Raw genomic sequence first — 27,873 nt, 5'->3', positions numbered from 1 at the left:
CCCAGCCACTCCAGGGAAGGCTCAAGCCAGCCTGGCAATCCCTAAGATCCCTTGCCCTCAAGCATTCCCCTGATCAGTCAGGCCAGCTTTACATTGTCAGCTTTTATTCCTTCCAGCCACAGAGCCCAAAGGAGCAGCCTTTCCCTGGCAGGGCAGGGAAGGCAAGGGTGGAGTTGCCCACACCCAGGGGACCCACAATCTGGATGAACACGAAGACCGGCTCCTTACTGAACGCCCTCCATCATCTTCAGAAACTCTGTGGAGAAAAAGTGGTATGAGGTCCGGCATACCGCTCAGGGCGCAGAGAGGTGCCTAGTCGTTAATGGGGAAATTGCACTAAGCTGCGGAGCATCCTATGGGCCCTCAAGAGAGTGGGAGGGGACTTAGCCTATGCCCAGTCCCACCCACAAAGCCAAGAGCACCAGCTGGCCCTCACCATCGAAGTCAATGCGGCCATCGTTGTTCTTATCACCGTCCTTCATCAGGGATTCGATCTCCTCATCTGTCACGTGCTCCCCAGAAGCCCGGAAAATCTCCGCCAGCTCCTCAGCATCAATGTAGCCATCTGCGTTCCTTTGGGAGGGAGGAACAGAGCAGGACACAGGGTCAACCTCACCCTGGTCAACCTGCTCCTTCGCTTCAGGCCAGCAGGCTCCATCTGCTCCCAAGGATCCCAGGAGCCCCACGCACCTGTCGAAGATGCGGAAACACTCAGCCAGTTCCTCTTCGCTCTTCCCTTTCGCATCCTCTTTCATCTGGCGCACCATCATGACCAAGAACTCCTCAAAGTCGATGGTACCGCTGCCTGCAAGAAGCAGGGGGAAGGGGGGCACTTAGCCCCGTGTGAGCTGAGCCTCTCCTCCCGTCCCCTGCCCTGGAGGGGCCCAGCTCACCATCCTCGTCCACTTCCTCAATGATGGCATCCAGTTCCTCTTTGGTGGGTGTCTGCCCTAGCATCCTCATCACGGTGCCCAGCTCTTTAACGCTGATGTCCCCACCACCATCAGCATCAAACATGTCAAAGGCGGCCTTGAACTCTACCAGGGAGAGACAGAAGCAGCAATGGGTGAGGCCAGTTGGATTGTCAATCTAACACCTAATTTCCCCCAATGGCTGCGCTGAACTCACCAGCAATCATCTCCTCGCTGAGGTAGGACCTGGCCTCAGCCTGTTGGTCCGTCTGTAGGAAACAGAGAGAATCAGAGCACAGAAGGGCAGACCCTCACCCCAGCTTGTCTCCCCAGCCCTCTCTTGTATTAGGAAGTGCCCCCTAGGCCCTCCAGAAGCACTCCAAACCGGCAGCACCTCCCAGGTGTCCCTTGGTGCCGGTCCCCAGTACAAAGGGGACACTGGTTAAACCACAGTTTCCCATTTATCTTCGGAGAGCCGAGACAGGATGCCCCCCATCCCAGCAGTGACCTTTGGCAAGTCACTCTTCCTGTGACTTTACAGGGATAATATGAAATCAGGAGTAAGAGAGGGTTTGAAAGTGTTAACACTATTCAATTTTCTAATTTCCCTGTCTCCTAATGCTGTCTGAGACTTGACTAGTTGGTCAATAAATATTTGTCCTCAACTAAATAACAGAATGCAAAGGCGCAGAACATTTACAAGCACTCGGACACTGAGACCACAAGAAGAGATGCGCAGCTTTGATTCAGAGGGGTCTCAGGGGCAAAACTTCCCACTAGGTCATCAGGGTAAACACTGTCAGATATGATAGGGCTTTGTCTTGGTGTGAAAATAAGAAACCTTTGTTCTGTTACAACGTTCTGGTTTGGGTGTTTAGATAGTCTTGCTATGTAGCTCTGGTTGGCCTGGAACTCCATGTGTGACCATGAAAGTAAGGTTTCTGTGAATTTTCCCAGGTCACAACCAAGCCAGGCCATCTGGGTCAGGGCTTTGGACTCGAGGTGGTGAGCAGAGGATGGCAAGTCCCAAGACATTCTTCAGCCAGCTGGCCCAGTTCCTCCAACCTTCCCTGTCCCTTGGCCTGATCCAGGATGATATGCTATATTTAGTTGGGCATGGGCAATGGCAGCTGGTCTCTGGAGTCCAGTTACTCCTTCAAGTGAAGTGGGAGGGGTACTCAGAAGAATGTGGCAGCCCCAGATCAGACCCCTCCTGTGGATGGTCAGGGTCTCTAACTCTAGCCTGTCACCCACCCCTACTAACCATCATCCTCGGAATTCTTAGAGGAAGCCTTCCTTCTCTGGTTGCCACAAGCTCGGCAGGGCCAATGGAGCCTACTTTGCCTTACTGGGAGACTTTCTGCTCTCATGATCTCCGTCTCTCTTGGGGAGCAGACAGGCTAAGACCCTTCCCACCAGCCCTAGCTGCATAACAGCACTGCCTCAAGCCTCAGGGTAGCCAGGAAGTCATAGCCTTGAGGATTGGTTCCTGAACTATCCTGCCCTGACCACGAGAAGTCACAACAGGACTTGGGTTCCAGCAACCCTTACCTTCTACCTTCAGGCGTCCATATTATTACCCATAGTACACACGGTTCTAGGACTGGAAGAGGTCCAGAAGCAGCCTGTGCACAGAAGTGTGAAGACCCTTCTTGTCCTTACCATGGTTGCTGGTGACTGGGACTCCTCTGCTGTGGGTCGTCTCCTCCGAGCTCCACCACCCAAAGGTGCCCCAGATCTCTCTAGGCTTCAGGATTTGTAGGTGCATCCTCTCTTCCCTCCTCCCTACTCCCCAGAACTGGATACCCTGACCAATCAGATGCAGGGGGCAGCAAACTCCTCCCATCCCAGAGTCCTAGCCCATTACCTAATTTAGCCAAGGCCCTTTGCAGGGAAATTTAAGCTTCGGAGCAGGTGGCAGTCTCTGACGTTCTTGTTCTCCTAGATTCTTAGGAGGAGGGCCCGCCCTGCTCCACTGTCTTAGGGAGCTCCTCCCCCACCCCCAGCACACTTGTTCCAAAATGGGAGAGGATGTTCTGAACGAGAGCACAGTAGAATGGAAGGAGCCCAGGCTTGACGTCCAAACTTCATTCAAGACACTCTTCTCCCTCTGAGCCATGTGAATGTGGGCGGATGGTGAGGGCCCTTGGGGCACACCTTCCTCCAAGATAGAATTGGCAAACGTGAGCCCAGATGACTAAGTGACCTAGCTTGTGCTGGGTGCCTAGGGTTGGTGTTTGGCCCCAGAAGGGGAAGTGACATGTAGTACTGAGCTGGTGACATGTCTTCAACTCCCGCACCCTGTCCTCGCACTATGCTGATCTCATCTACTACTATTCATCCCGTGAAGAGCTAACTATTATTATCCCTGTCTGCCCAGAGCATAAGTCACACAATCCATAGAGGAATTCCCCACTTTGGAGGCCAGATCTTACATATTACAGACTGACCTTGAACGCCTTATGTAGCTCATGTTAACCTTGAGGTTCTCACCCTCCCCCCACTTCCACCTCCAGAGTGCTGGGATTTACAGGCACATACCACCAAGTCCTTTGATTTATTTTGCAAAGGAGTCTGCCCTGTGTCAACTGAGCTGTCCTCGAACTCCTGGGTTCAGGCGATCCCCGTGCCTTAGTGTCCCAAGTCACAGAGGCTACAGTGCTGGGTGGGAATTCCAGCCGCAGCTTTGTGCATGCGATAAAGAACTCTACCCACTGAGCTACATCCCCAACACTGGTGATTCTTTTAAAGCTTCATTTTCTTACTGCATATGGGTGCTTCATCTGCACATAGGTCTGTGCACTGCACGCACACCTAGTGCCCAAAGGCGGCACCGGATCCCACAGTTGGGAGCCACCATGTGGGTGCTGGGAATTGAACCAAGGTCTTCTGGCAGAGCACCCGGTGCTCCTAACCACTGAGCTGCAGCCTTGGCAATTCTTATCTTTTACCTTTTGTTGTGGAAAAATGAGGACAAGCCTGACTCTAGGGACCCACCTAGAAGTGTTAGTAAAGAGAGTGCGCCTCATATTGTGAGGAGAAGTGAACATTGAAGAAAGATGCTTCTTCAGGTCTGACCATCCAGGGCAAAAGCGTTTAGAGCCCACTTTTTGGTGAGAACGCTGGGTTCTCTAAAATAATAAAGACAGCAAAGGTTTATTTTGTCTTAAACATTATATACCTAGAACTTTACCTGCTGCTATAAAATTAGGTTCTAGAATGTGAGGGGCCTGTTTGCTGTGACTTAGAGGATTAGAAGCTCAGGCTTCTTTTGTTTTTCTTTATCTTTCTTTCTTTTATTATTAATTTTTTTTTTGAGACCTGGTCTCATGTAGCCAAGGCTAGCCTCAAACTCACTATGCAGCTGAGGATGACTAGGGTTTTTCTCATACATCATCATGCCTGGTTTTATCTGATGTTAAGAGGTGAAGCAGAGTTTTGTGCATGGTAGGCAAGCAGTCCACCAACTGAGCTACATCCCCAACACTGGGGGTGGCCGTGTCCTTTTTTCCTTTTGTACTTGTTCTATCATGAAGTCCCTGGAGTGTGGGTGTAAGCTTATACATGAAATATTCATAAATACACATATAGTTATGAAAACGGGAGAGGGGACAGCTACCCCCTTCCTAGAGTTCCTCTGTGCCTCTGTGGAGTGAAAAGCGGAGGGCAGAGAGAGTCCAAAGGGACTACACCCAGAGAACCCACAGGGCCCAGGCTAAGCAGTGAGGTAGGCAAGGCTCAGGGACAGTTGCTAAATCAACAGGAAGAAAATGGAGACAGCTAAGTCTAGGGCCAGCAAATGGTGGACCAGGGTCCAAGGAGGGCAGATGGACAGTGGCAACTGGGCTGCACTCTTCCCCTAAATATAGACATTCCCAAGAAAGCTCGAGGAGCCAGGCCAGGCTAAATAAGGCCTCGCCCTGCCAGGGAGAGGATCAAGGCAAGGCTCTGCACACCGGGGTCACTTGTCTGTGCAGCAAAAAGGAGGCAAGCCTTAGCAACATCCCTCCCCATTTGTTCCTATGTTTGTTTGGTGAAACAAATAAAAACCAAGGCCCTATGTGCAGCCAAACAGGATTGTAACGGCCCCTACTTGCATCCCGGCCTCTCTCGTTGACTTACATGCTGCTCCACTCTGGTCCCGCTAAATACTGCCCCAAGCACCACCCTTCAGGAATAGCAGGACTTTGCATATGCCAGACACTCCCTGCCATCTTCAACTTTCAGATCTCCTCGTCCTGTATCCCTTCTCCCCTACACCCCAGCTCTGTGGTCAGGGAGAGGAAGTGCTTCCAAAAGATGTCCTCTGACCACCACACTTGTACCATGTCACATGCGAGCCCACGGTCACACAGTCGTAATATAAAGAAGCACACAAACAAACAGCCAGTGTGGCAGCTGTGACAAGGACGTAAGACGATGGAGAAATCAAGGCTGCCTTCATAAGGAGTTTGATGCCAGCCTTGCCTACTACATCTTAGGAAAAAAGAGAAAGAAGGTGATGGGGTCGGCTTTCTCTGTGAAGTACCAGCCACACAAGCATCGGGACTTGGATTCAGATTCTCATTAATCATGTGGGACCATAAACCCAGCAATGGGAGGGAAGACAGGGCAGGGATGCAGACTAGTAGATCCCTAGTACTCACAGGCTAAATAAATGAACTCCAGGAAACATTTGACCTCCACGCATACAGATGGGTACACTACACCACACACACACACACACACACACACACACACACAAATAATTTATAAAACTTTTTAAAAGTAGGCTATTACTGTCTGGTTGTGTGTGTGTGTGTGTGTGTGTGTGTGTGTGTGTGTATGTGTGTGTGCACGCACACATATGCGCATGCACATGCTGAAACACCACAGTGCACATGTGGCAGTCAGAGGACAACTTGCAGGAGATGGTTCTCTCCCTCTACCATCTGGATCCTTGGAACTGAACTCAGGTTGTCAGGCTTCCTGGACGGCACCTTTACCCACTAAGCCATCTCACTGGCCCACTTATTTTTGAGGTAGGGGGAGTTGTTTTCTTCCTTTCTTCCTTCCTTCCTTTTGAAACAGGACCTCACTACATAGTTCAGGTTGCCCTCTAACTTGCATCTCTCCTGCCTCAGCCTTCCAAGTGCCACTGCTGCAGGCATGCTGGCCATCATCCTGCCTAACCAGACACACCAGATTTCTAGCCATATTGCTATGAACACCAGCTCTTTTCTCCTTCATTTCTTCCTGTTTGTTTACTTGCCGTTTTGAGTTAGGTTTGAACTCATGGTCCTTCTGCGGCAGCCTCTCAAGTGCTAGAGTTACAGGTGTGTGTGACTGTGTCTGACAGACCCTCAGCTGTTCACCCAGACTTCCGTGCCATATACCAAAGGAAAAGTTAATAATCAACCAATATGGGGCTGGAGAGATGGCTCAGCAGTTAAGAGCACTGACTGCTCTTCCAGAGGTCGTGAGTTCAAATCCCAGCAACCACATAGTGGCTCACAACCATCTGTAATAGGATCTGACGCCCTCTTCTGGTGTGTCTGAAGACAGCTACAGTGTAGTTGTATATAATAAATAACTAAAGATATTAAAAATAAAAAAATCAACCAACAGTAGAAAAATGTGTGGTGTCTCCTTGGTCCTTACAGTCTGCCTGTAAGCAAATTCAGAGTAGTCAGAGCTTCAAGTCACCAACAAGCTTAAATCCCTGCTCCCCTACTTTCTGCCACAGGAGAACATCTCCCCTTTTCTCTCAGGTTTTACCATGTGACCATGATTGACCTAGAACTCACTATGTAGACCAGGCTGCCCTTGAATTCACAGAGATCCACCTCTGCCTTCCAAGTGCTGGGATTAAAAGTGTGCACTAGCACACCTGGCTTTTTTCTAAGATTTATTCTATTTTTTAATTATGTGTATGTGTGTGGGTTTGGGTTTTTTGTACATGTGTGCAGGTACCCTTGGGGCCAGAAGAGGGCGTTGGATCCCCCGAAGTTACTGGCATCTATAACTGTCAGTGTGAATGCTGAAAACTGAGTTCTGTTCCTCTACAAAAACAGTACACGCCCTCAACCACAAAGCCATGCCTCCAGCCTAGCCTTAGTTTCTTCATATTAAAAATGAACCAGTACTGTAACTTCATCCTCTGAGATCGACATGTGACACTGTGTGAAACACTTACAACAGGACACCACTAGTCCTACAAACTGAGACCAGGGAGGTCTTTCAAGAATATATCCTTCATCCCTCTCCCGTGCCCTGAAAGGGGATAGGAGCTACCATCTGAGACACTTTGAGTCTGGGTTTCTATTTAGTCCTGGAACTCGACATGTAGACCAGGCTGGCCTTGAACTCACAATGATCCTCCCATCTCTGCCTCCAGTGCTAGGATTAATGAAGTGAGCCACAGTGACACCACACTTGGCTGGCCCTTGAGATAACCTGTTTTATTGTCTAACTAGCCGAATCTGCCCTGCTAGGTCTGACGTGTAAGCCTCGGGGCAGAGATGAGCAATTTTTTCTTCACTGCCCCCTACTCTGCAGTGAAAGAAACTGCAGTTCTCCCAGAGAGTTACGGAGATGACCCGGCCCAACCCGCAGGCGTGGGAAAATAAGTCGGCTCCAGAGCTCCACACTAGAAATCTGGCAAACTGCAACCTTGGACAAGTAATAACCTCTCTCGATGTTTTTCTGTTTGACTACTTCCCCCAGGTGAAGTTCAAATGAAACTGGGAAGGCCTAGGGTCACTCACACAGGCACTGGGGTTCTTACAAGAGCTGAAAATTTTTCATATGAGAAAACCTAGGCTGGGCGCGGCCGGATTTCAAGCTTCTCTCAAGGGAGAGCCGAGCTCCCAAAAGCTGCGAAATTACTGTCAAGTTACACAGTACTGTATGGAAATTAGGGATAAAGCTTGGGGCTGTCCCTGGAGTCCAGGAGGGGTGGGACCAGTCTGAGAAGGGGCGCGGCCAGCACGATCGGGGACGGTTTCGGGGGGTGGGGGTAAGCCTTGGCTCGCCCGGCTACTCTCCGCGTCCCTCCCACAGGCAGCGGCCAGGGATTCTAACAGCTCCGGCAGGGGGAGCGGGCGGGGCCGGGGCGGAGCGGCGGCAGGAAGCAGCGAGGCGGCGCCGTGAGCTGCCTGGGCGGAGAGCCTCTTCAAGCCGCGGGCTGCTGCACCAAATCCCGGGAGCCCGCCCTGAACGCACTTGGGGACGCGGTGGGTGGAGGCGCGTCCCGGCCTCCGGGAGGAACAAGGCAGAGGCCAGGATACAGCACGTCCCCGGAGACTGCGGCCCGTGGGCGTGGCTCCTGGTGTCCCGCCCCTGACACGCCCCCGCGCCCCTCTCCGGACAGGGGTCCCCTCCCTCTCCGGCCCTGGACCCAGCGAGGCGCGCTCCCCCCTGGGTGCCATGGCCTCGCGGCTCCTGCACCGGCTGCGACACGCCCTGGCCAGCGATGGCCCCGGGGAGGCTGCGGCAGGCCCAGAGGCCGAGCAGTTCCCTGAGACCTCAGAGCTGGAGGACGACGACGCCGAGGGTCTGTCCTCCCGCCTCAGTGGCACCCTCAGTTTCACCAGTGCGGAGGATGACCCTGACGACGAAGAGGACGACGATGAGGCGGGCCTCGACTCGCCGCCCTCTGGAGACGGGACTTCGGGAGAAGACGCAGGCGAGTGCCAGAGGACAGACAGGAGGAGCCCCGGGGCTCGGTTAGGCCTCCCCGTTGGACGCGGTCCGAGAGCATCCAGGGGGCTCTAAGTTATTTCCCTGAAACTATTGACACCATAAGCTCTTCCAGACCCGGTTTGGCTGTGTGACCTTGAGTCACCACACTATGGAAATCAGAGCATCTCGGGTTTTTTGTGGGTATGAAGTGCACAGGACCTGGAAAACAAATGTATGGTGTGCTAGCTGCTTTGGGTGGAGATTTAGCATCTACTGTAAGCCAGGCGCTGAGATAAAGCCCATCTCGCTCCTGTGAATGAGGTCATGGCATTTTGTTTATGTTAACTCTGGAGCTAGCTAGCCCCATAATGACTGGTCATGTGCTTGTGCAGAACGAAGTCCCCCACCTGATGGACAACGGAGCAGTCAACTCTTGGCTCGCCAGCTGCAGGATTTCTGGAAAAAGTCTCGGAACACCCTAGTTCCACAGCGACTGCTCTTTGAGGTGACCAGCGCCAATGTTGTCAAGGACCCTCCCTCCAAGTACGTGGTGAGTGAGGTTCCAGGAACCCTTAAAGCAGTGAGTCTAGAAGTCTCACTGAGAGAAAGTAGGAAATACCACAGCTTTTGGGGGGTCGTGGCTGTGTTGTTATAAATGGATATCCTGATTTTACACTGGGGGAACTGAGACCAGATAAGAAGATGGGTGTGGTGTGGACAACTGATGGCTTGGTTTCTCCAAAACTGAGAAAGAGGCCTTGAGGAGTTGCCTCCTGTTCTAGTTTTGAGGTTAAGAGAACTGATGTGTGTACTGTCCTGTACCCTGTGAGTTTTTGTCAACTGCAGGAGGACACAGTATTGAGACCCGGTTGCATGGGTCAGGATTAAGGAAATGGGCTTTGGAACCAGATCAGCCTTGATTCACGCCCCCTGTATTTTACCAGTGGCTTCCCCTTGGGTAGGTTCTGTGACCTCGATGGCCCCAGTTTCCTCATTTGAGCGGCAGGACAATACACGGGATTAACAGGAGGTAAGTGAGACCAGGCACAGAAACCTTAGCCTTGTCTGGCCCTGTGATAGGGTAAAATGGCAGCGATATAGTTTCAAATTCCCTAATCTCAAATGCTTGAAAATCCAAAGCTTTTGAGTGCGCATGTGATGCCAATAGTGGAAAAGTCCACACCGAACTTCACATGATGTGTGCTTAAAATGTAGGTCCGTTTAAAGATATCACATAGGGACTTGAAAGGCTGAAGCAGTAAGACTGCCCCCAAGGGCAAGGCTAACCTGGGCTAAGGCTACATATTCAGACCTTGTCTCAAAAAAAAAAAAAAAAAAAAAGGACAAACAAATGGAATGTATCTCAGATATAGATACAGCACTTGCTTACAGTGCCCAAGAACTCTGGGCTTTATCTCAAACCCCCGGAAATGATATAAAACACTCCAGGGCTGAGTGTGCTAGCACAGTTGGGAAGTGGGGCAAAAGTGTCAGTTTTAGGGAAGGCCAGATACACAGCAAGACCAGCTTGGGATCAAAACAAAGACCAACCTTCAGGCTGTTCATATAAAGTGCATAAGAAATGTGAGTTTTAGGAGCCAAGATGTAATGCTCAGCTGCTAAGAGTGCTTGTCTAGCTCTCCACACACCTGTGGTCTCGGTGCTCGAAAGGGGAGTCAGGTCAGGAGTTCACGATCAGCCTCAGGTACATAAGCTCAAGCCCAGTCTCCTGAAAGCCATGAGACCCTGCCTCAAAATATTTACTGTACTGATTTTGTATTTAGACTTGGGTCTAAGAAATGTATATATATATATAGTGTGTGTGTGTGTACATATGTATATGCAAATATTCCAAAATCTGAAATACTTACTTCTGATGCTAAGCACTGATGCAGGATATTCAGCCTGCATTCTCACTTAACTTTAGATGGGCAATGTTAGGTGCCGAGAGCCTGCTGCAACCTCCTGATGAATCGGGTCTCCAGCATTCCCATGTTCAGCACCAGCAGGGCTAAGGCATAAAGAACAGTCTGGAGCCAGGCCTAGAGTCCCTGTTTATCTTACTATGAAGAGGAGAGACTGGCAAAGAGACAGATCCACTGGTTCTGCCCCCTTCAGGTCTGAAACCCATCTGAGCTAGCTGGACCCTGGTTGGTCCTGGCAGTAACAACTCCCAGCTTGTCCCTTCCCTCGTCTACCTCCATTCAGCCAGATAGGAGGCCTGGAGTCCTGTCCCACATTTGGGTCTCTCCACCCTTCTCTGTTGCTGTTGGTAACAAGGACCACACCCATGGGGCACTGTCCCACTCTGTGCAGGGATTGATAGATGATGCAGGCTGCATATCTTGTTAAGCATCAAATCCTTTGTATGCTAAGTCGCTGCTGTACCATGAACTACACACCTAGCCCCTGACGGTCCAATCTTAAGTGGCAAATGTTCCAGAGGTCTGAGGTGGGTAATGAATGGGTCATGCACAGGAAGGAAACACCAAGAATCAGTCAGCAAAGAGCAGCTCTCTCAGAAAGGAATGTGGGTGACTCAGGAGACTTAGGTGAAAAGCCTTAAAGAAGGGCAGGAACCATCTCTGTCCTCTCCTCTGTCTAGAAAATGAAGCCCCATCCTCTATACAATAGGAACCCCATATCTCCATATTTCTTCTCCCTGAGGTCAAGAGGAAGGACTTTAGCCTCACTCCTCTTGGAGCCTGCTTCCACAGCTGACAGAGACAAGACACCATCCTTGCAGGGCTGTTGATGGTTAAGTGACACCAGGTTGGAGTAGTGTGGTCCAGAATGAGGCAGTCGACAGAACAGCAGGCACAGCGTGCTGTACTGCTGTGGACGGAACATGCAAGTTAGGAAGTTCTCTGTCATTGACCTACAGCTGAGCCCCAACAACCGCAGCCACTGTTACCTAACTCTGTGGATCATTACAAGCATCAGGCAAAATAATCAGGTAGAAAATGGTCTTTGGCAAAGAATTACAAATAGAAGAGAAGAGTGAGGAATAAATATGATCAAAGTATGTTTTATATGTATATAAAATTCTTAAAGAACATGTTAACATTTAAAATATCAACCTGTATGCATAAAAGACTGCTGCAGAGCAGCCTTTCCTACTGTGTCCTGTGGAAAACAGCTTTGCTTGGGGTTATAGACAAAGGGGAAAATAATGAGGCCTGGTGGGTGGGCTTATATTTCAAGTACTTGGGAGATGGAGGCACAGGGGTCAGGAGTTCAAACCCAGCCTGGGAAAAGAAAACCGAAAGGAAATGTTAGCTGGTCAGTATGTTTGAACAATACGGGGTGGATGGGTGTAAAATGGGTTTTTGTTGTTTGAATGCACTGGGAATCTTCAAAAGAAGAAAGGCCAGGTAAACATAACTGGATTAACAGGCTAATGGCAGTCCTATTGGATACATTTGAGACAATGTCTGGGTGCCCCAGTTAAGCCCTCATCTTGGCATCAATCCTCCTCAGTACTAATCCTTACACTGGGTCTCTGTGGGGACACTGCGTAGTCATCCTGGTTCATGTGTACCAAACAGGAATCATATCCTTTAGTTTCCTTTAAAATGTTGTTTGTGCATAAGGGAAATGGCTCAGACAGAAAAAGGTGTTTGCCTGACAACCTGAGTTTAACCCCCCAAACCCATGGAGGAAGGAGAGAACCAACCTCCCAAAGTTGCTCTGACCCCCATATGATACTATGGCATATATGCACAAATGTAACTCAGACATCACACCACACAAAATTAAAAATAAAGTATAACTTGTATCACTCTTTGCTTAACTTTTGAGGGGCAGGTGGTATGGAAAAGTGGGCCTCGTGCATGCTTAAGCAAGTGCTTTACCTCTGAACTATATATAGTCTTAGTCTTTTTTTTTTTTTTTTTTTTTTTGTCTATTTCGGGATAGTCTCACTAAGTGCCCCAGGGTGGTCTTGAACTTTCTCTGTAACTCAGGCAGTCCTTGAGCATTCAGTCCTGCCTGCCTTGGCCCTGCTCTTGTAACATTGTTCTTTAAAGGAATCCTCCTTTTCTAAAACATGTTTAGGAGCTACCTTTATAGCACTGCTTGTGAAAAGGGAAAGTTAAAAGTATACAGTGGGTCAGGCCTGTACTCTATCTACTTGAGAGACTGCGGTCATAAGTTTGAGGTTTGCCTTTGCTATGTAGTGAATTTAAGGCAATCTCAGGCAATTTAATGAAACTCTGTCTCAGAGTAAAAAATAAAGCAAAACAAAAACACACACAAAGAGAGACAGATAGACAAAAAGAATGTGGAATAGTGAAGCATACCATAACATGTGAAGAAAAGAGGATCAGGAGGGGTCATCCTCAGCTATACGGCATGTTTGAGGCAGCTTGGACTGCATGAGATCCTGTCTCAAAAAATGGAGTCAGGGACTGCAGATACAGGTCAGTAGTACTTACCTAGCATGGGCAAAGCCCTAGGTTCAGTTCCCAGAAACACGCACGCACGCACTCACATGCACAGAGTTTGAGGCTGAAGCTGTCACTCAGAGGTCTAACATGCCTAGAAGGCCCACAGTTCATTAAACCTTGTCAAATGCTGTTCCCTGAAGAGGGTCTTAACTGAGACTTCTGGTCCTTTCCTAAAAATAAAGATGAATTGTGCAAAAGGGATACCAATTTGTGCTTAAGATAAAGGGTGAGCATGGCAGTGTGTGACTATAGTCTTAGCCCTTTAGAAAGCTGAGGCAGGAGGATCACCATAGTCTAGGTGGTCAAAGCCAAAACAACAGAGGAAAATCCCTGTCTCAAAAAAAAAAAAAAAAAAAAAAAAAAAGAGGAGAAAGGAGAGAGAATGCCTATGATCCCAGGCTTGGAGCTGAGGCAAGCAAAAGTTTAAGGCTAGCCTGGGCTACAAAGACTACTGCAGAGGACAGGAGGTGTGGCTTGTTTCAGTGGTAGAAAGCATGGCTAGCACACACAGAGCTCCGCATACACTGGGTGCGGTATTCCTGTAGTGTCAGCACTTGACCACAGAACAAGCTGGGGTCAGCCAGCCAGGACCCATGAGACCATCTCAAAAACTAAAACACAGTCTTGCCAAACAAAATAGCCCAGCACTTGTCATGACCCGATAACCTGAGCTGTCCTCAAATCTCATGATGGAAGAAGAGAACCGTATCCTGAAAGGTTTCCTCTAACCTCCATTTGTAAGCTATGGCATCAGGCTCAGTCAGGTATGTGTGCCCAAACACAACAACCACACACACACACACACACACACACACACACACACACATACACACACAGAGAGAGAGACAGAGACAGAGACAGAGACACAGAGAGGAAACCCAAAACAAAAACAAAAAGAACTAAAGAACTAAAGAGATGGGCATAGTGATACATTCCTTTAATCCTACCATTCAGGAGTCTAGACCAGAAGATTGTGAATTAGAGGCCTTCGTGGGCTACATGGTGAGACTGTCCCAAGGGCCAAAACCAGAAAGGAATCCAACAGAATCAGGAACCACCCTGTCTATAGTGCAGGATACTCCAGTGTGCACCACCTAAAAGCCTCGAGCACCAATACACTCCATGCCTGAGCAAACAATGACCTTAACCTAGGAACTTTTCATTAGAGCAGAGGCGGATCTGAGGATTCTGCTTTGCCTCGGATCACAGGAAGGAGGCTGATTAGTGGTTACATAAATCCCAGTCCAGAACTCACATTCTTGCTGCTAAGGCTGTCTGAAGGCCTGTCCTTTGGTCTGGTTTGAACAAGCTTGGCCAGTAATGTATCCAGAGTGGCACATAGTTCCAAGCTGGCTCTCAGATTGGCTCAGAGGCCCAAAAGAAGGATCTGGGTTTCAGTTCACTCCTGCTTTCCTAAGGCCTTCCCAAAGGGGCAGGGAGCATTCCCAGCGTAACATGGTGGCGGCCCTAAACATTAAAGCTCATTTCTGTCTTTTTTTCTCCCATGCTGCCTTGGGCTTGGGTCATTTCAGAGGAGCCTCAGGTAAGATGGGAATGAGTTCCTGGCCACTGTTCTGCAGCTTCCTCCTCCTGACAGTCTCAGGAAGAAGAGGTTGAAGAGCAGAGCCCAAAGTATGGAAGGGAGGGAAGAGACCCACCGATGTTTTACCTCAGTCCTGACATCCACCCTTTCTACAGCTCTACACCCTCGCCGTGATGGGCCCAGGGCCACCAGATCGCCAGCCAGCCCAGATCTCTCGCCGATACTCGGACTTTGAGCGGCTGCACAGAAACCTGCAGCGGCAATTCCGGGGCCCCATGTCTGCCATCTCCTTTCCCCGTAAGCGTCTGCGCCGGAACTTTACTGCAGAAACCATTGCACGCCGCAGCAGGGCCTTTGAACAGTTTTTGGGCCACCTGCAGGCAGTGCCCGAGCTCCGCCAAGCTCCAGAACTGCAGGACTTCTTTGTGTTGCCCGAGCTGCGGCGGGCACAGAGTCTCACCTGCACTGGCCTTTATCGTGAGGCTCTGGCACTGTGGGCCAACGCCTGGCAGCTACAGACCCAGTTGGGCACCCCTTCTGGCCCGGACCGCCCCCTGTTGACTCTGGCTGGGTTGGCTGTGTGTCATCAGGAACTGGAGGACCCTGGGGAAGCACGAGCATGTAGTGAGAAGGCTCTGCAGCTGCTGGGGGACAAGAGACCCCATCCTTTCCTGGCACCCTTTCTCGAGGCCCATGTCCGGCTCTCCTGGCGCCTGGGCCTGGACAAACGGCAGTCAGAGGCCCAGCTTCAGGCCCTACAGGAGGCAGGCCTTACCCCTACCCCGCCCCCCAGCCTCAAGGAGCTGCTCATCAAAGAGGTGCTGGACTAACTTTTTCCTGTCTTAAGTCCATGTCTAAGAGAGTGCTGCCCCAGGTTAGGGGGCAGTGGCTGAGGCAACTGGGAGCCCCTAAAATAGTTCTCGAAAGAGTCTGCAACAGATTGAGAGGAACTTTGTTCTGTAAGACAGAACTCAGAACAGACTTTAGCTGGGGTTACCCTAGGATGATACCAGGAGGAAGTCTTGGCACAGGCTCTTCAGCCTACCACAACTGGAGGCCAAGGTCAGGATCAATGTTTCCTTTCCCATGGGCCTCTAAACCAGTGTAACAGCCTGGTGAAGGGAAGGGGCATGGGGAGGGCTGTAGTTCTATTAAAAGTCAGCTACTCCAGTGTTAGCAATGTTTATTGGATGTAAGAGGCAGGAAGCCCAGCTTCAACTGTGATCCTGCCTCAGGAATGGCAATGGAAAGAGTCCTTTTAGCCTCAGGCCGAGCTGGTTACCTTTGACTACAGCTTACTCTCTGATACCCGAGGCTTCAATCGGATCACACCCTCCTGGGCACAGGTCACAGCAAGGACCCCATCCCGACGCCACAGCCGCCCGTGCACTAGCCCTCGAGAGCCACCTGTAAGCAAGGGAAAGGGTGGGAATGGCCCCTGCTTCAGCACAACCTACCCTGCCTGCAAAGGGTTTGATACAGGGCAGAGCTGCCCCCATATAAGGGTACATTGGAACATGGTTCCAAAGTGCCAAGTGCCCCTGTGTGAGCCTATTTCAGTCGCTAGGGGGCGTGCTTCCCACCCCCCAAGGCCACTTGATGGTTTAGAAGCACTTTCACCTGGCTGTTCACTTCCTCAAAAAGACCACAGGGGGGCTCTGACAACAGCCTCCGAAGGCTTGGCCAAGCCGACTACCACATCTCTGGCCACTTGTCAGAAATCCATTCTTTCCTTCCCATAAACCAAGCCAAATCCTCCCAGCTGGTAACTCACCCAACCACCACAAGGGGAGGGGTGCACCCAAGAGGACCTGAGCCCATGGGGTGTGATGTCTTTTCCCTCTGCATCTGGAAGGTCTTTCCCTTGGTGACTCTGAGCCTGATCTTATTCTCGGGAGGCTGGCTAGCTTCAGGTTTCCTTCACACAGCAGAGCCCACTGAGATCTAACTGCAGCCACAGAGCATGGACTTCACTCCGTGCCCTGTTTTCCAGACAATAGCACTAAAGACAGGCTCAGGAACTTGGCCCCAAGAATCAGGCCAAAGCTGACTGAGTGTCCTAACTGCAAGGTCATGAATCTTGTGCAGCAATGTTGTTCGTACTTGAGTAACCCTTTCCTGACTATAAGGAGTTGCTTGAGTTTCACCCATTTATAAAGCAAAGCTTTTCTTCCTTTGAAGTGTACTTCATTATGAAAGAAGCCAGGGTTCTAATGCAGACTTTGAGGAGGCTGGGTTTCTCTCTGTTCCCTACATGGGGCATCTAGAAGTGGTGCCCTTACAGACCACAGTGTCCTGCCCCCTGTGCTAACTCACAGGATCACTCGGGGAGCTCCTTAGAAATACAGTTGATAGCCAGGTGGTGGCAGTGCACACGTCTAATCCCAGCACTCAAGAAGCAAAGGCAGGTGGATGTCTGTAGGTTTGAAGTCACCAAGTAAGCCAGGCCTACACAGAGAAACCCTATCTATCTCAAAAAAACAAAACCCAAAACCCAGTTTCCTAAGGCTGTAACTCCATTAACAGGGTGCTTACCTAACATACAAGGGGGCTGGATTTGATTCCTGCACTCAGGAGGAGCTAGGAGGATCAAGCAGTAGTGATCACCTTCAGTTACAGAGTGAGTTCAAGGCTAACCAAGAGCCATGAAACTGTCTAAAAAAAAAAAAAAAAAAAAGACTTTCTAGGAAACAGCTCCCTCTAGTGGCAGCGATGGCTTCTGACGTTTAGACGGCACAGGGCAAAACTGAGAAGCAGGGCATGATGGCTCCCAGCACTTGGGAGGCAGAGCCAAGAGTATCATGAATTCAAGGCTGGACACCACTCCATACAGAGCTCAAAAAAACAAAACCCAAAATGCTTCAAAACGGATTTGCTCAAGTTTGCACAGGGAATCTAAAGTGGTCTAGTCAACCTGTACTGGTCTCTGAGATAAAGTCAATCATTCCTGGCATGTTCCCGTACTTTTGAAAACAACACAAATATCCAGAGGGGCCGGCCCGAGAAAGTGGGAAGAGACAGCATCATCCAAAAACAAAGCATGTTCCCTAGCATCCCACAGACAATGACCCATGGGCCCACACTCACCAGCCCAAGGGCTCTCACACTCGTAGAGCATCCAGTGGTCAGCACGGAATGGGGCGTGGAACCACATGGAGTGGTCCAGCGAGACCATGAAGTTCGCTTTATACTTGGACTGGTGAGGCAGCAGTGCCGTACCCAGGAAGGCGTAGTCAGAGATATAAGCAGCCACACAGCAGTGCATCTTGATGTCGCCTTCCCCTGCAACAGGTCCCAAGCCCGTCAGCCCTGGGCTCCTGGCCTTTCCAGCTCAGGACCTGCAGGGAGCCGCTGGGGAAGGCGGGGAGGGCTGCCACACACAAATTAGTTGTGCAAGGGTACATGACCCAGGATAGGGGGTTTGCGTGTACAGATCCAGGAGAACTAAGAGAGAACAGAGGTAAGTTAAATGTAAACCCATTTTTCCCAAGGGTAAGGGATCTGGTGAGAGATTGGGAAACAGACCAGAGAGAGAAGCCATACAGGGCAAATGATTGGCAAGGCCTAGACTCCTGGAGTATATTTCTCTAAATCGTGGGTCCTCTTACCAATATAGCCCCGGGCTCGCACCCAGAACATCTGTTTAGGCTCCAGTGTCTGCAGCTGGTTCAGGGCGGGTGGGTTCACCAACTTGATCTCAATAGGTACCTCCCGGGCAGCAATTCGGTTCAGCCCCACTCGATATTTCTCGTGAAGGTTAGGATCCCTGGAAGGAAACACAGGGACAAGGAAGTTCAAGGAGATAGACCTTCTCGCTGCCTCTTCTGATCGCCACCATTTGCCACAGTGGCTCTGCAAAGCTTCCTCATGGTGCTGACAAAGCAATATAGTGTTTGAACCCCTTCCTTGTCTCTTTAACCTTCGGCAAGTTAGTCATCTCTCTGAGCCTGTTTTTCCCTTAAAACATGACAGTAATGATATGACCTGTCTCACAGCAAACATTATACATGGCAAAGGCCTGCGTGTTGATCAAAGCACTGCCCACGACCATAACTCATGCCTTGGCATGGCCTCACGTGACAAGTGTGGTCAACTGGTAAGAGGTGAGCACAGGGACCCAGGTGGATTGCTCAGAGCATGAGGAGATCTGATGTCAGGCAGTTTATTATCTGACCTCTTCACTGCCCTGAACATTCAAGAGAAGCCTCCTGCTGTGTGTGTGTTCTCTGTCCTAAGCAGCCCGAAGCACTGTGTGCCAGGTGACACATTTCCGTGGAACCCTCAGTTCTTAGGCTCTACCACGCCCACCAGTCTGGTGGACTGTTTCTCTGTACTGTCCACAGTGGCAGCCGCTAGCCACACGAGACTGAGAACTTGAAATGTGGCTACCACACTCAGAGAAGATCAGTGAGGGGTGTGGGGTAAGGAGGTGGCTCCGTGGCAGGAAGCCCACCTAGCACGCACAGATTTGATCCCTAGCACCACACAGAAGAATTATTCATTCTATTTCATAAATTCAATATAGCCTATAGGGTCAGTTGCTGCCTTATTAACAAGCACTGTACTAAGTTCAGGCTCCTTTAACAACAATCCATTATTTATATTTCTGCACACACTAAGCCTCATGTCTGTTGGTGATGTAACTACTCACATGGCACAGCCTCATGCACCCCTACATAGATAAAGGCCTGTATACCTCTTATTGAATCCTCAAAGCAACCTTATGAGGTGGGAGTTGTGATTAGCTCAAATCATAAACGAAGGTCCACACTCACACAGCTATCAGGGGCAGAGTCTAGACTTGAATCCTGGCCTGTCGGCTTCCTGAACCCACCCCCACCCCTGCCACACTGCTGCCGCCCCAATATGCAACACAAGCAACAGAACCTCTCTCCTTTGGCAGAGCTGGAGAGAGGACTGCTCCCATATTTTAGATGAAGAATCTGGGGCCTTGGGAGGGTGGGGGATAGAAAATCCCATAGCAGGTAGGTAGTATCAAAGGTGCAATCTCTGGCCAGACTCCGTGTGTGTGTGTGTGTGTGTGTGTGTGTCTGTCTAGATCCAGAGCTCTTCCCCATATCCAACATTTGTCAAACTCTATTCATTGTGACCTTGGTGAGAAACATGTTATCAAGGAAGAGTCAAGACGCTGACCAGTGGTCCAGACTCTGCAGCAGGGTCCCAGAGGAGGGCCCCATTCTGCCATGCATTAACTCCACAGCTGCAGCACCATAGGCCTGAAGCAGGACTGGAGGTGGCTGTTTATTTACTAAGTGGTTGTAAAGGTTGTTTACTGTTGGATTCAAGGACTGAGACTTGAACCTCGGGTCAATTTTGAATTTCATTTCTTATGGATGGGTGCAGAGAGCATGTGCATGTCCTACAGCACGCATGTGAAGATCAGAGGACAATTCTGAGGAATCAGTTTTCTACTTCCACCTTGATATGGGGTCCAGGGATTGAACTCAGGTTATCAGACTTGTACAGCAAGCACCTCTTCCTGCTGAGCCATCTCACTGCCCCCCCAACCAACATTTTAATAACAACAAAGCTACCCCATGCTTGCTGGCTGCTGGCTGAGTGTAAGCTCTGCCCTTTACATTATGACCCATGTGCACATGTGCTAACATTGGAACTCAAGTGGCTCAGGGGGCTCTTGTCCTAGGTGCACACTGGGCTCTAATATAACCTTCTCTGCTTCTATATACTGTATATAAAGCACATACATTTCTGTATACATATATGTTTATATATGCATATATGTATGTGCATGCAGTATTGGGAATGAGTCTAGAGTTTTGGGCATGCTAAGTACACATTCTATCAGAGTATATATGCCTCCCAGAACCCCCCACTTCTCTCTCCAAATATATATGTGCGTTTGTGTGTGTGTGTGTGTGTGTGTATATATAATTGTTTTTGTTTTATATGTATCAGTGTTTATCTACATGCATGAATGTGCACAACACTTGTGTTTACTGGCTGTGGAGGCCAGAAGGAGGTGTGAAAGCTTTTGGAACTAGAATTAGAGGTGGTTATGGACCACCATGTGGGTACTGAAACCCACACTTTGCAAGAGCAGCAAGTGCTGAGCCATTCTTCAGCCCGCCTCCATGTTTTTGAGATAGGGCCTAAACTGGGAATTACAGAGTCCATCTTTCTCTTCCTCCCAAGTGCTGGGATCTAGTTAATACTTTAGTGCATAGTCAAGACCCACTTAGAGGCTCTCTGGCCCACCAATGAGTAGGAGCCAGAGCTTGAAAACACTGCCCTGGGACTGTATGTGAAAGGGGATGAGAGAGGTAATATAAGGGCCATATAATAAAAATACAGTCTACACATGCATGAAGCTGTCAAACAAAACCCATGACTTCATACAATATACACTAATTAAAAAAATAAAAGAGTGGGCTGGAGAGATGGCTCAGCAGTTAAGAATACAGGCTGTTTTTCCAGAGGTCAAGAGTTCAATTCCCAGGAACCACATGGTGACTCATAACAATCTATGTAGGGATCTAATGCCCTCTTCTGGCATTTAGGTGTATAAACAGATAGAGTACTCTTAAATTTAAATAAATACATAAATAAATTTAAAAATGGAATGGGCAGGGGACATGGCATACAGGCTGAGGACCTGAGTTCTATCCTCTAAACCCAGGTAAAGGTTAAAAAAGAGAACTGGCTCCACAGTCATCCTCTGTCCTCCATATGCTGTGGTGTGCTCCATGTGCTGTGGTGTGCTCCATGTGCTGTGGTGTGCTCCATGTGCTGTGCTGTGCTCCATATGCTATGCTGTGCTCCATGTGCTGTGATGTGCTCCATGTGCTGTGCTGTGCTCCATGTGCTGTGCTGTGCTCCATGTGCTGTGCTGTGCTCCATATGCTGTGCTGTGCTCCATATGCTATGCTGTGCTCCATGTGCTGTGGTGTGCTCCATGTGCTGTGCTGTGCTCCATGTGCTGTGGTGTGCTCCATGTGCTGTGCTGTGCTCCATGTGCTGTGGTGTGCTCCATGTGCTGTGCTGTGCTCCATATGCTGTGCTGTGCTCCATATGCTATGCTGTGCTCCATGTGCTGTGCTGTGCTCCATGTGCTGTGCTGTGCTCCATGTACTGTGGTGTGCTCCATGTGCTGTGGTGTGCTCCATGTGCTGTGCTGTGCTCCATGTGCTGTGCTGTGCTCCATGTGCTGTGGTGTGCTCCATGTGCTGTGGTGTGCTCCATGTGCTGTGCTGTGCTCCATGTGCTGTGCTGTGCTCCATGTGCTATGGTGTGCTCCATGTGCTTGGTGTGCTCCATGTGCTGTGCTGTGCTCCATGTGCTGTGCTGTGCTCCATGTGCTGTGCTGTGCTCCATGTGCTGTGGTGTGCTCCATGTGCTGTGGTGTGCTCCATGTGCTGTGCTGTGCTCCATGTGCTGTGGTGTGCTCCATGTGCTGTGGTGTGCTCCATGTGCTGTGCTGTGCTCCATGTGCTGTGGTGTGCTCCATGTGCTGTGGTGTGCTCCATGTGCTGTGCTGTGCTCCATGTGCTGTGGTGTGCTCCATGTGCTGTGCTGTGCTCCATGTGCTGTGGTGTGCTCCATGTGCTGTGGTGTGCTCCATGTGCTGTGGTGTGCTCCATATGCTATGGCATGCATGTGCACAAACACATCAAACACATCCTACATATGCTGTGGCATGCACAGACACAAACACGCCATACACACACAATACTAATTTTTAAAAGGAAATGGAGACTAGTATAGAAATATCTGAATGCTTCTAAATCTAGTCATTTGAGTACTGTTTTCTTTTTATTTAAAGACACAATCTTTCTATATAGGGCTGGCTGGCTGGGACTCCCATGTAGATCAAGCTAGCTTTGAACTCTCATAGACTTGCCTGTCTCTAAAGGCATGCAGATTATGCCTGGGACCTAAATGTGGTTTTTACTAGATAGGTCAAAGTCGTAAATGTTTTAAGGTCTGGGGTGGAGCTGGGTGGCAGAACATACCTACCACACACCAGGCTCCTAGGATTGATCTGCAGAACCATAAAAACTAAAGAATCAAAGAAATGTTAAGAGTAAAACAACACAAACCACCTCTCTGGAGTCCTCAGGCCTGGCCTCACCTTAGGTACTGGTCAATAAGGGCCTCATGGTCCAGCAGCTCTTCTGGTGGGGGCACAGAGGGCATGGAGAACTGGTGCTGTAGGGGGCTGGGCTGCATCTGCTGGAAGGAGGCCTGGCAGATGAAGATGGCCATGCCATGCTGCACAGCCTTCACAGCACGCACTGAGAAGCTGGCTCCCGTCCGTGTCCTCTCCACATGGTACAGCACTGGCACCTTTGGGTCCCCTGCAATGGGCATAAGGGGATACAGTGACCCTGAGTAAATTCATGGGCCGGCATCATCACAGTTGGTAAAACAGCTCCCTCTGCTCTATTCATCCTGATTTTATGGTTGGTTGGTTGGGGGTTTTGTTGTTTGAGACAGGGTTTCACTCTGTAGCCTAGGCCAGCTTGGAACTCAGGGCAATCCTCTTGCCTCAGCCTCTCAAATGCTAGAATTACAGGTGTGAACTATCACATCCATCTTCTTTTTGTTTATAAAGACAGACTTCTCAATATGTCCCTGTCACGTGCTTTTGGCAGAGACCCAGACCCGCTTGACAGTGGGCCATGTCTACAGCAGAGATCAGGGAATGTGCTGGGTGTGCCCAGACTGGAGGCTGTGGGCCTGGGCAGGCTACAGGTGAGCCATGGAGAAGGGGACACTTAGGTGATTGGTTAGGGACACACATTTGGCTTTCTCTACTTGGTACAAAGTCAGAAAACCGGTGAAGTTAGAAGAGCTGTTGGTTAAAGCTGTCAGATAGTAGCCAAGTCCTGGCTGTCTGGGGTGAAGAGGGTTGCCCTCGTGCATGCTAAAACAAGTGCTCTGTCACTGGAATACACCTCCAGCCACTCCAAGGGAAACTGAAGTGACCAATGCACTTCCTGTTTCTAGGCTTTTAGCCTTTCTCTGTATATAAATATCAACCTCTTCTGCCTGACTGGTGGGAACACTCTTTTTCTTCTCCTTTTTCTTCTTTTCATTAAATAATGAATTAGTTATTTGAGTCAGAATCTCACAGTAGCCCTAGAACTTTGTAGCGGGTAGCATCCAACTCCCAGAGATCTGCCTGCCTCTGCTTCCCCAGTGCCAAAATTAAAGGTGTTTGCCACCATGCCGACCCCACGCTTACTCTTTGTTTGCATGTTTGCTTTGTTTTTCAAGTTTCTCTGTGTAGCCCTGGCTTTCCTGGAACTTACTCTGTAGACTAGGCTGGCCTCGATCTTACAGAGATCTGCCTGCCTGTGCTTCCCAAGTGCTAAATTAAAAGCCTGGCAACTTATTCTACTTTTGAAATGAAGTGGTCCCTGGTTGTAGAATCAAAACTAAAGCCAATTAATATACTTAGGCACCAGTCTGTAATGCCAACATACAGGAGGTTGAGGCAGGAGGATTAGAATTCCAAGCCAGACTTGGTAATTTTGCCTAAAAATCAAACAAAACCCAGTCGGGCACCTCCTCAGCTGAAAGAATCACAGGATCAGAATGCCAGGGTTGTGTGGGGCGAAGGTTTTATTGGTATAGGACTTGTCTAACATGAAGAAAACCCTGGATTCCACCCAGAACAAAGGTTTGCTGGTGCCTGTAATCCCAGCAGTAAGGAGCCTCAGGCAAGAAGATCAGAACTTTAGTTAGGGATATCCATGGCTACACAGCAAGTCTGAGGCTAGCCAGGGACACATGAGGCTACCACTCTGCAAGTGGCATGCATCTGCTAAGTCCAAGAGTTTGTAATGAGAGCTCCCCAGAGCTTTGAGAGCCTACTGGAACCACTCTGGTTTCACAGATGAAATCAATCTTAGCAAAAGAAGGTAACCTCATTTTAGACTACTGTGGTAATTACTATGAAGCTCAAACTGAATTTCCAAACCGCCCGCCTTCTATCCCAATAGCAGTTTACAGCCCTAGGAAGACTTAACAGTCTTGACATTAGAAGAGAATAAAGAATGAAGAAGAGAACCAGGTGTGGTGGTGCAGGCCCTTAGTCCAAAACACTCGGGAGCCAGAGGCAGGCAGAGCTCGGTGCATTCGAGGCCACCCTGGTCTGAATGGTGACTTTCAGGCCAGCCAGTCTACATAGTGAGACAGACCTGTCTCAAACAACAACAAAAGTGAGCAAGAGCAAGGTGAGGTGATCATCAGTTAAGAGCACTGTCTGTGGGTGCTGGAGAGATGGCTCAGAGGTTAAGAGAACAGACTGCTCTTCCAAAGGCCCTGAGTTCAAATCCCAGAAACCACTTGGTGGCTCACAACCATTTATAATGAGATCTGGTGCCCTCTTCTGGTGTGTCTGAAGACAGCTGCAGTGTACTTATATATAATAAATAAATAAATCTTTAAAAAAAAATCTTGAAGGAAATAAGATAATAGAAAAGTCACCTAAAATGAGTGACTTTAATTTAAAAAAAGAGCATTGTCTGCTCTTGCAGAGGACCCCTGTTTGGTTTGTACCACCTACATGGTGGGGCACAATCCCTTGTAACTCCAAATTCCAGGATATCCAGTGCCTCCTCAGACAGGAAGAAAGCAACATGGTGTTCATTTAGGCATATGCATATACACATATATCTTTAAAAAGCATGCATATATTTTTTTTAAATCAATGAGGGTTGGGTATGGTGGCGAATGCCTTTAATCCCAGCTCTTGGGAGGCAGAGGCAAGCAGAAAGGATGAATAAAGAATAGAGCCAGGCCTGATGTCATAAAGGCTGAGGTCAGCCAGGGCTACGCACTGAGACCCCATCTCAAAATAAAATAAAACAAACAGGAAAGCTCTAGGAAAGGCCCACCAAAGGCAGGTAAGCATTAGTCCACGTCACTAAGAAACAGATGCACTTAATGAGTCGCAGTGAGTGTGATAAGGATCCAGGTTATTTCCAGATCCTGTCTCAGCCTCCCAAGCACTGAGGCTACAGACCTGAGCAAATGATGGGCTATCTCCCTGGTTCTTTTATATAGGTTTTTTTTTTTTTTTTTTGACCCTTCCAAATGTGCTAGCCAAGTGTGCTACCACTAAGCCACATGTTCAGCCCCCTAAGTACCTTTCCAGGAATCACATCTCTCTCCCTTCCTCATCCCCTGCTCTAATTCTCCTCTTTCTCTTGAGTCAGCCTTCAAAGGCAGGAGGGAAGAAGTAACCAAGGGGCCACCAAGGGTGGCTGCAAGCAAGGCGCCAGGGTGCGGGGTTTACCTGCCCGGACAAAGTAGCAGTGCAGAGAGTGCACGTGGACGTCTTCACTCACAGACTTGGCTGCAGCCACCAGGGCCTGGCCCACAATTTGACCCCCAAAGAGCCGCTGGGACGTAGGTACCCAGTAATGCCTTCCTCTGTGGGGAGAGGAAAGTGGAAAAGACTTGAGGGGTGTTCTGAACTCCATAAGCCTCAAGTAAAGGATCTAAAGTTATTTGGGTCCTTTCTCAGAACCCGAAGGAGGCCAAGGTGTTCACTCTCCAATCTCTTACGTCACAGCATAAACCTTTAGCCTTCACCTCTACCCAGGCTTTCTTGGACTTCAGTCACAGCAAGTGAGCTGACTCCCTCGTTTACAGCAAGAGTACAGGAAGCAAGTCCACACAGCTCAACCATTACCAATCCTGGACCGTTTCAAGCCTGCAGCTTCTTCCCCGCCCCAAACCAGGAAAAGGGAGAGGCAAGAAGTTTATTGAGGCCTTGAATAGACATAAGGAACTCCACAAAACATCTGGGGCTGGATTGTAAGGATGAATGAAGGCTTGCCACTGGAACTCCCTAACCGTGACAAGGCAGTCCTTCCAAGAACTAGTTTCAGAGCTAAAACAACTCCAAGACTTCCCATATAACTCCCTTATAAAAAAAAAAGTCTAACTGTCGAAGAGTATGAGGTTGTGAGATTTAATACAGATGAACACAATGATCTGGCCTTCTAGGTGAAAGGGCTTGCCCAGTGCCGGAGCCTGAACCCTGAGTCCTAGAACTCAGCCCTGAGGTTATCACTTTTTTTTCATTACAATATCATTTGAAAAGCACTCCTGGCCCAAGACAGTAATTACCTAGCTGAAAGAAAGATAGCTTCTGATAAAACTGTGAGAGCTGTATAGGTCAAAACTGTCACTGAACAGGCATGGTGGTACACACCTTTGTTCCCAGGACTTGGGAAACAGAGAGACACTGACCTCTGTGAGTTCCAGGTCAGCCAGGGAGGGCTACACAGAAAGCCCGTCTCAAAACAAAACAAAAGGCCAGGGTTGGTGGTGAACTCCTGCCAGCACTTAGGAGAAAAATGCACGTGGATCCCTGTGGGTTATAGTGAATTCCAGGTCAGCCAGGACTATATATAGTAGTGACACCCTGTCTCTAACAAAGCAAAAAACTGTTACAAACCCATGCTGCAATCACCAACTTCAGTGATGCCAGGAAGAAAACATACCCCAAGTAAAGTAATAACTTACCAGACCCCAACTAATGATGCAGGGATGGCCTGAACACACACACACACACACACACACACACACACACACACACACACAGAAGCTTATTAGAATTGTGTATTATAACCAATCAGCTGTTATCCTCAGGGAAATCACTGCCCTCGTTTTGTTGACTCAGTCTACCAGATTAAGCTGTCTTGTAGAGTAACTGAGTCTCTGTCTCTGTCACACACACACACATACACACACCCCATCGCCTCCTAAGAGCAAGGATAGATGTCAGGGACACGCCTTCTAACTGCAGCAGAGCTTGCACCCGGCACTGAACTCTTAACCTCAGAATTGAGCTCCACAGGGAGATGGCAGTAATCGCGACTCTATACTGAAACAGGGGTGCGAGCCTAGTTCAGAGGTACCGCCGGCTACCTGTAGAGATCTTCATCTAGAGGCTCGAGGTTGAGCACGCTGGTAACCAGCACACTACGGAGGTCCCCAGAAAGGTCGCCGCGGTCGGCGTCGCCATGAGCATCTTCCAGCTCTTCTGGCGTTGACATTTTCACTGCTGGCTGCTGAAGAGAGAAACGCGGAAACTTATATAGGCACCCAGAGCTTCCGGCAGGTCACTCCAGGGGCCGGAAATCCCTAGGGCTTCTGTGAGCAATACGCAGATTCTGATTGGTAGATGTGCTTGTCAATTCCGTAGTGGGCGCGGCCGTATCTATCTTATGATTGGAGAATATTTGTGCCAGTTTGAGAGCTTCGCGTGTGATTGGGTGAATCAGCGAAGAGGCGGAGCATTGGAGATGAA

General features: G+C 49.3%; 3 protein-coding genes across 6 annotated transcripts; 1 reads left to right on the top strand and 2 right to left on the bottom strand.

Moving 5' to 3' along the window:
* Positions 1–87: 87 nt before the first annotated feature.
* Positions 88–2,679, bottom strand: TNNC2 (troponin C2, fast skeletal type). The gene is made up of 6 exons (XM_080924729.1): positions 2,574–2,679; positions 1,129–1,180; positions 894–1,037; positions 691–805; positions 437–573; positions 88–256 (listed from the first exon to the last, which is right to left on the bottom strand). Exons 1-6 carry the CDS (start codon positions 2,574–2,576, stop codon positions 225–227), a joined length of 483 nt encoding a protein of 160 aa, XP_080780855.1. The 5' UTR covers positions 2,577–2,679; the 3' UTR covers positions 88–224.
* A 5,418-nt stretch (positions 2,680–8,097) lies between these two features.
* Positions 8,098–15,395, top strand: SNX21 (sorting nexin family member 21). Of its 4 annotated transcripts, none has more exons than XM_080924849.1 (3): positions 8,098–8,577; positions 8,966–9,123; positions 14,720–15,395. In XM_080924849.1, exons 1-3 carry the CDS (start codon positions 8,319–8,321, stop codon positions 15,392–15,394), a joined length of 1,092 nt encoding a protein of 363 aa, XP_080780975.1. In that variant the 5' UTR covers positions 8,098–8,318; the 3' UTR covers position 15,395. The 4 variants fall into 4 exon arrangements, with proteins under 4 accessions (XP_080780975.1, XP_080780976.1, XP_080780977.1 ...); XM_080924851.1 differs by lacking the exon at positions 8,098–8,577 and adding an exon at positions 9,536–9,603 and having other exon boundaries at positions 9,055–9,123; XM_080924852.1 differs by lacking the exon at positions 8,098–8,577 and adding an exon at positions 9,536–9,603 and having other exon boundaries at positions 9,061–9,116.
* Positions 15,396–15,831: 436 nt separating this feature from the next.
* On the bottom strand, positions 15,832–27,619 carry ACOT8 (acyl-CoA thioesterase 8; the record flags this gene model as incomplete). Its single annotated transcript, XM_080924853.1, has 6 exons — positions 15,832–15,971; positions 17,652–17,846; positions 18,173–18,330; positions 22,675–22,900; positions 25,849–25,985; positions 27,492–27,619. 6 exons carry the CDS (start codon positions 27,617–27,619, stop codon positions 15,853–15,855), a joined length of 963 nt encoding a protein of 320 aa, XP_080780979.1. The 3' UTR covers positions 15,832–15,852.
* Positions 27,620–27,873: the final 254 nt, after the last annotated feature.

Source organism: Micromys minutus, assembly GCF_963924665.1.
Source record: "Micromys minutus genome assembly, chromosome: 11".
Taxonomy (NCBI): domain Eukaryota; kingdom Metazoa; phylum Chordata; class Mammalia; order Rodentia; family Muridae; genus Micromys; species Micromys minutus.
Note: the sequence above shows the minus strand (reverse complement) of the source record. Positions and strands in the feature narration are given on the sequence as shown.

Excerpts from the sequence above, each read along its gene's own strand:
- SNX21 (XM_080924849.1), top strand. The coding sequence starts at position 8,319 with ATGGCCTCGCGGCTCCTGCACCGGCTGCGACACGCCCTGGCCAGCGAT. Across the intron at positions 8,578-8,965 it reads GACTTCGGGAGAAGACGCAG|AACGAAGTCCCCCACCTGAT; the intron begins GCGAGTGCCAGA and ends GTGCTTGTGCAG. Across the intron at positions 9,124-14,719 it reads ACCCTCCCTCCAAGTACGTG|CTCTACACCCTCGCCGTGAT; the intron begins GTGAGTGAGGTT and ends CCCTTTCTACAG.
- TNNC2 (XM_080924729.1), bottom strand. Across the intron at positions 806-893 it reads TGAGGAAGTGGACGAGGATG|GCAGCGGTACCATCGACTTT; the intron begins GTGAGCTGGGCC and ends TGCTTCTTGCAG. Across the intron at positions 574-690 it reads TGTTTCCGCATCTTCGACAG|GAACGCAGATGGCTACATTG; the intron begins GTGCGTGGGGCT and ends TCCCTCCCAAAG.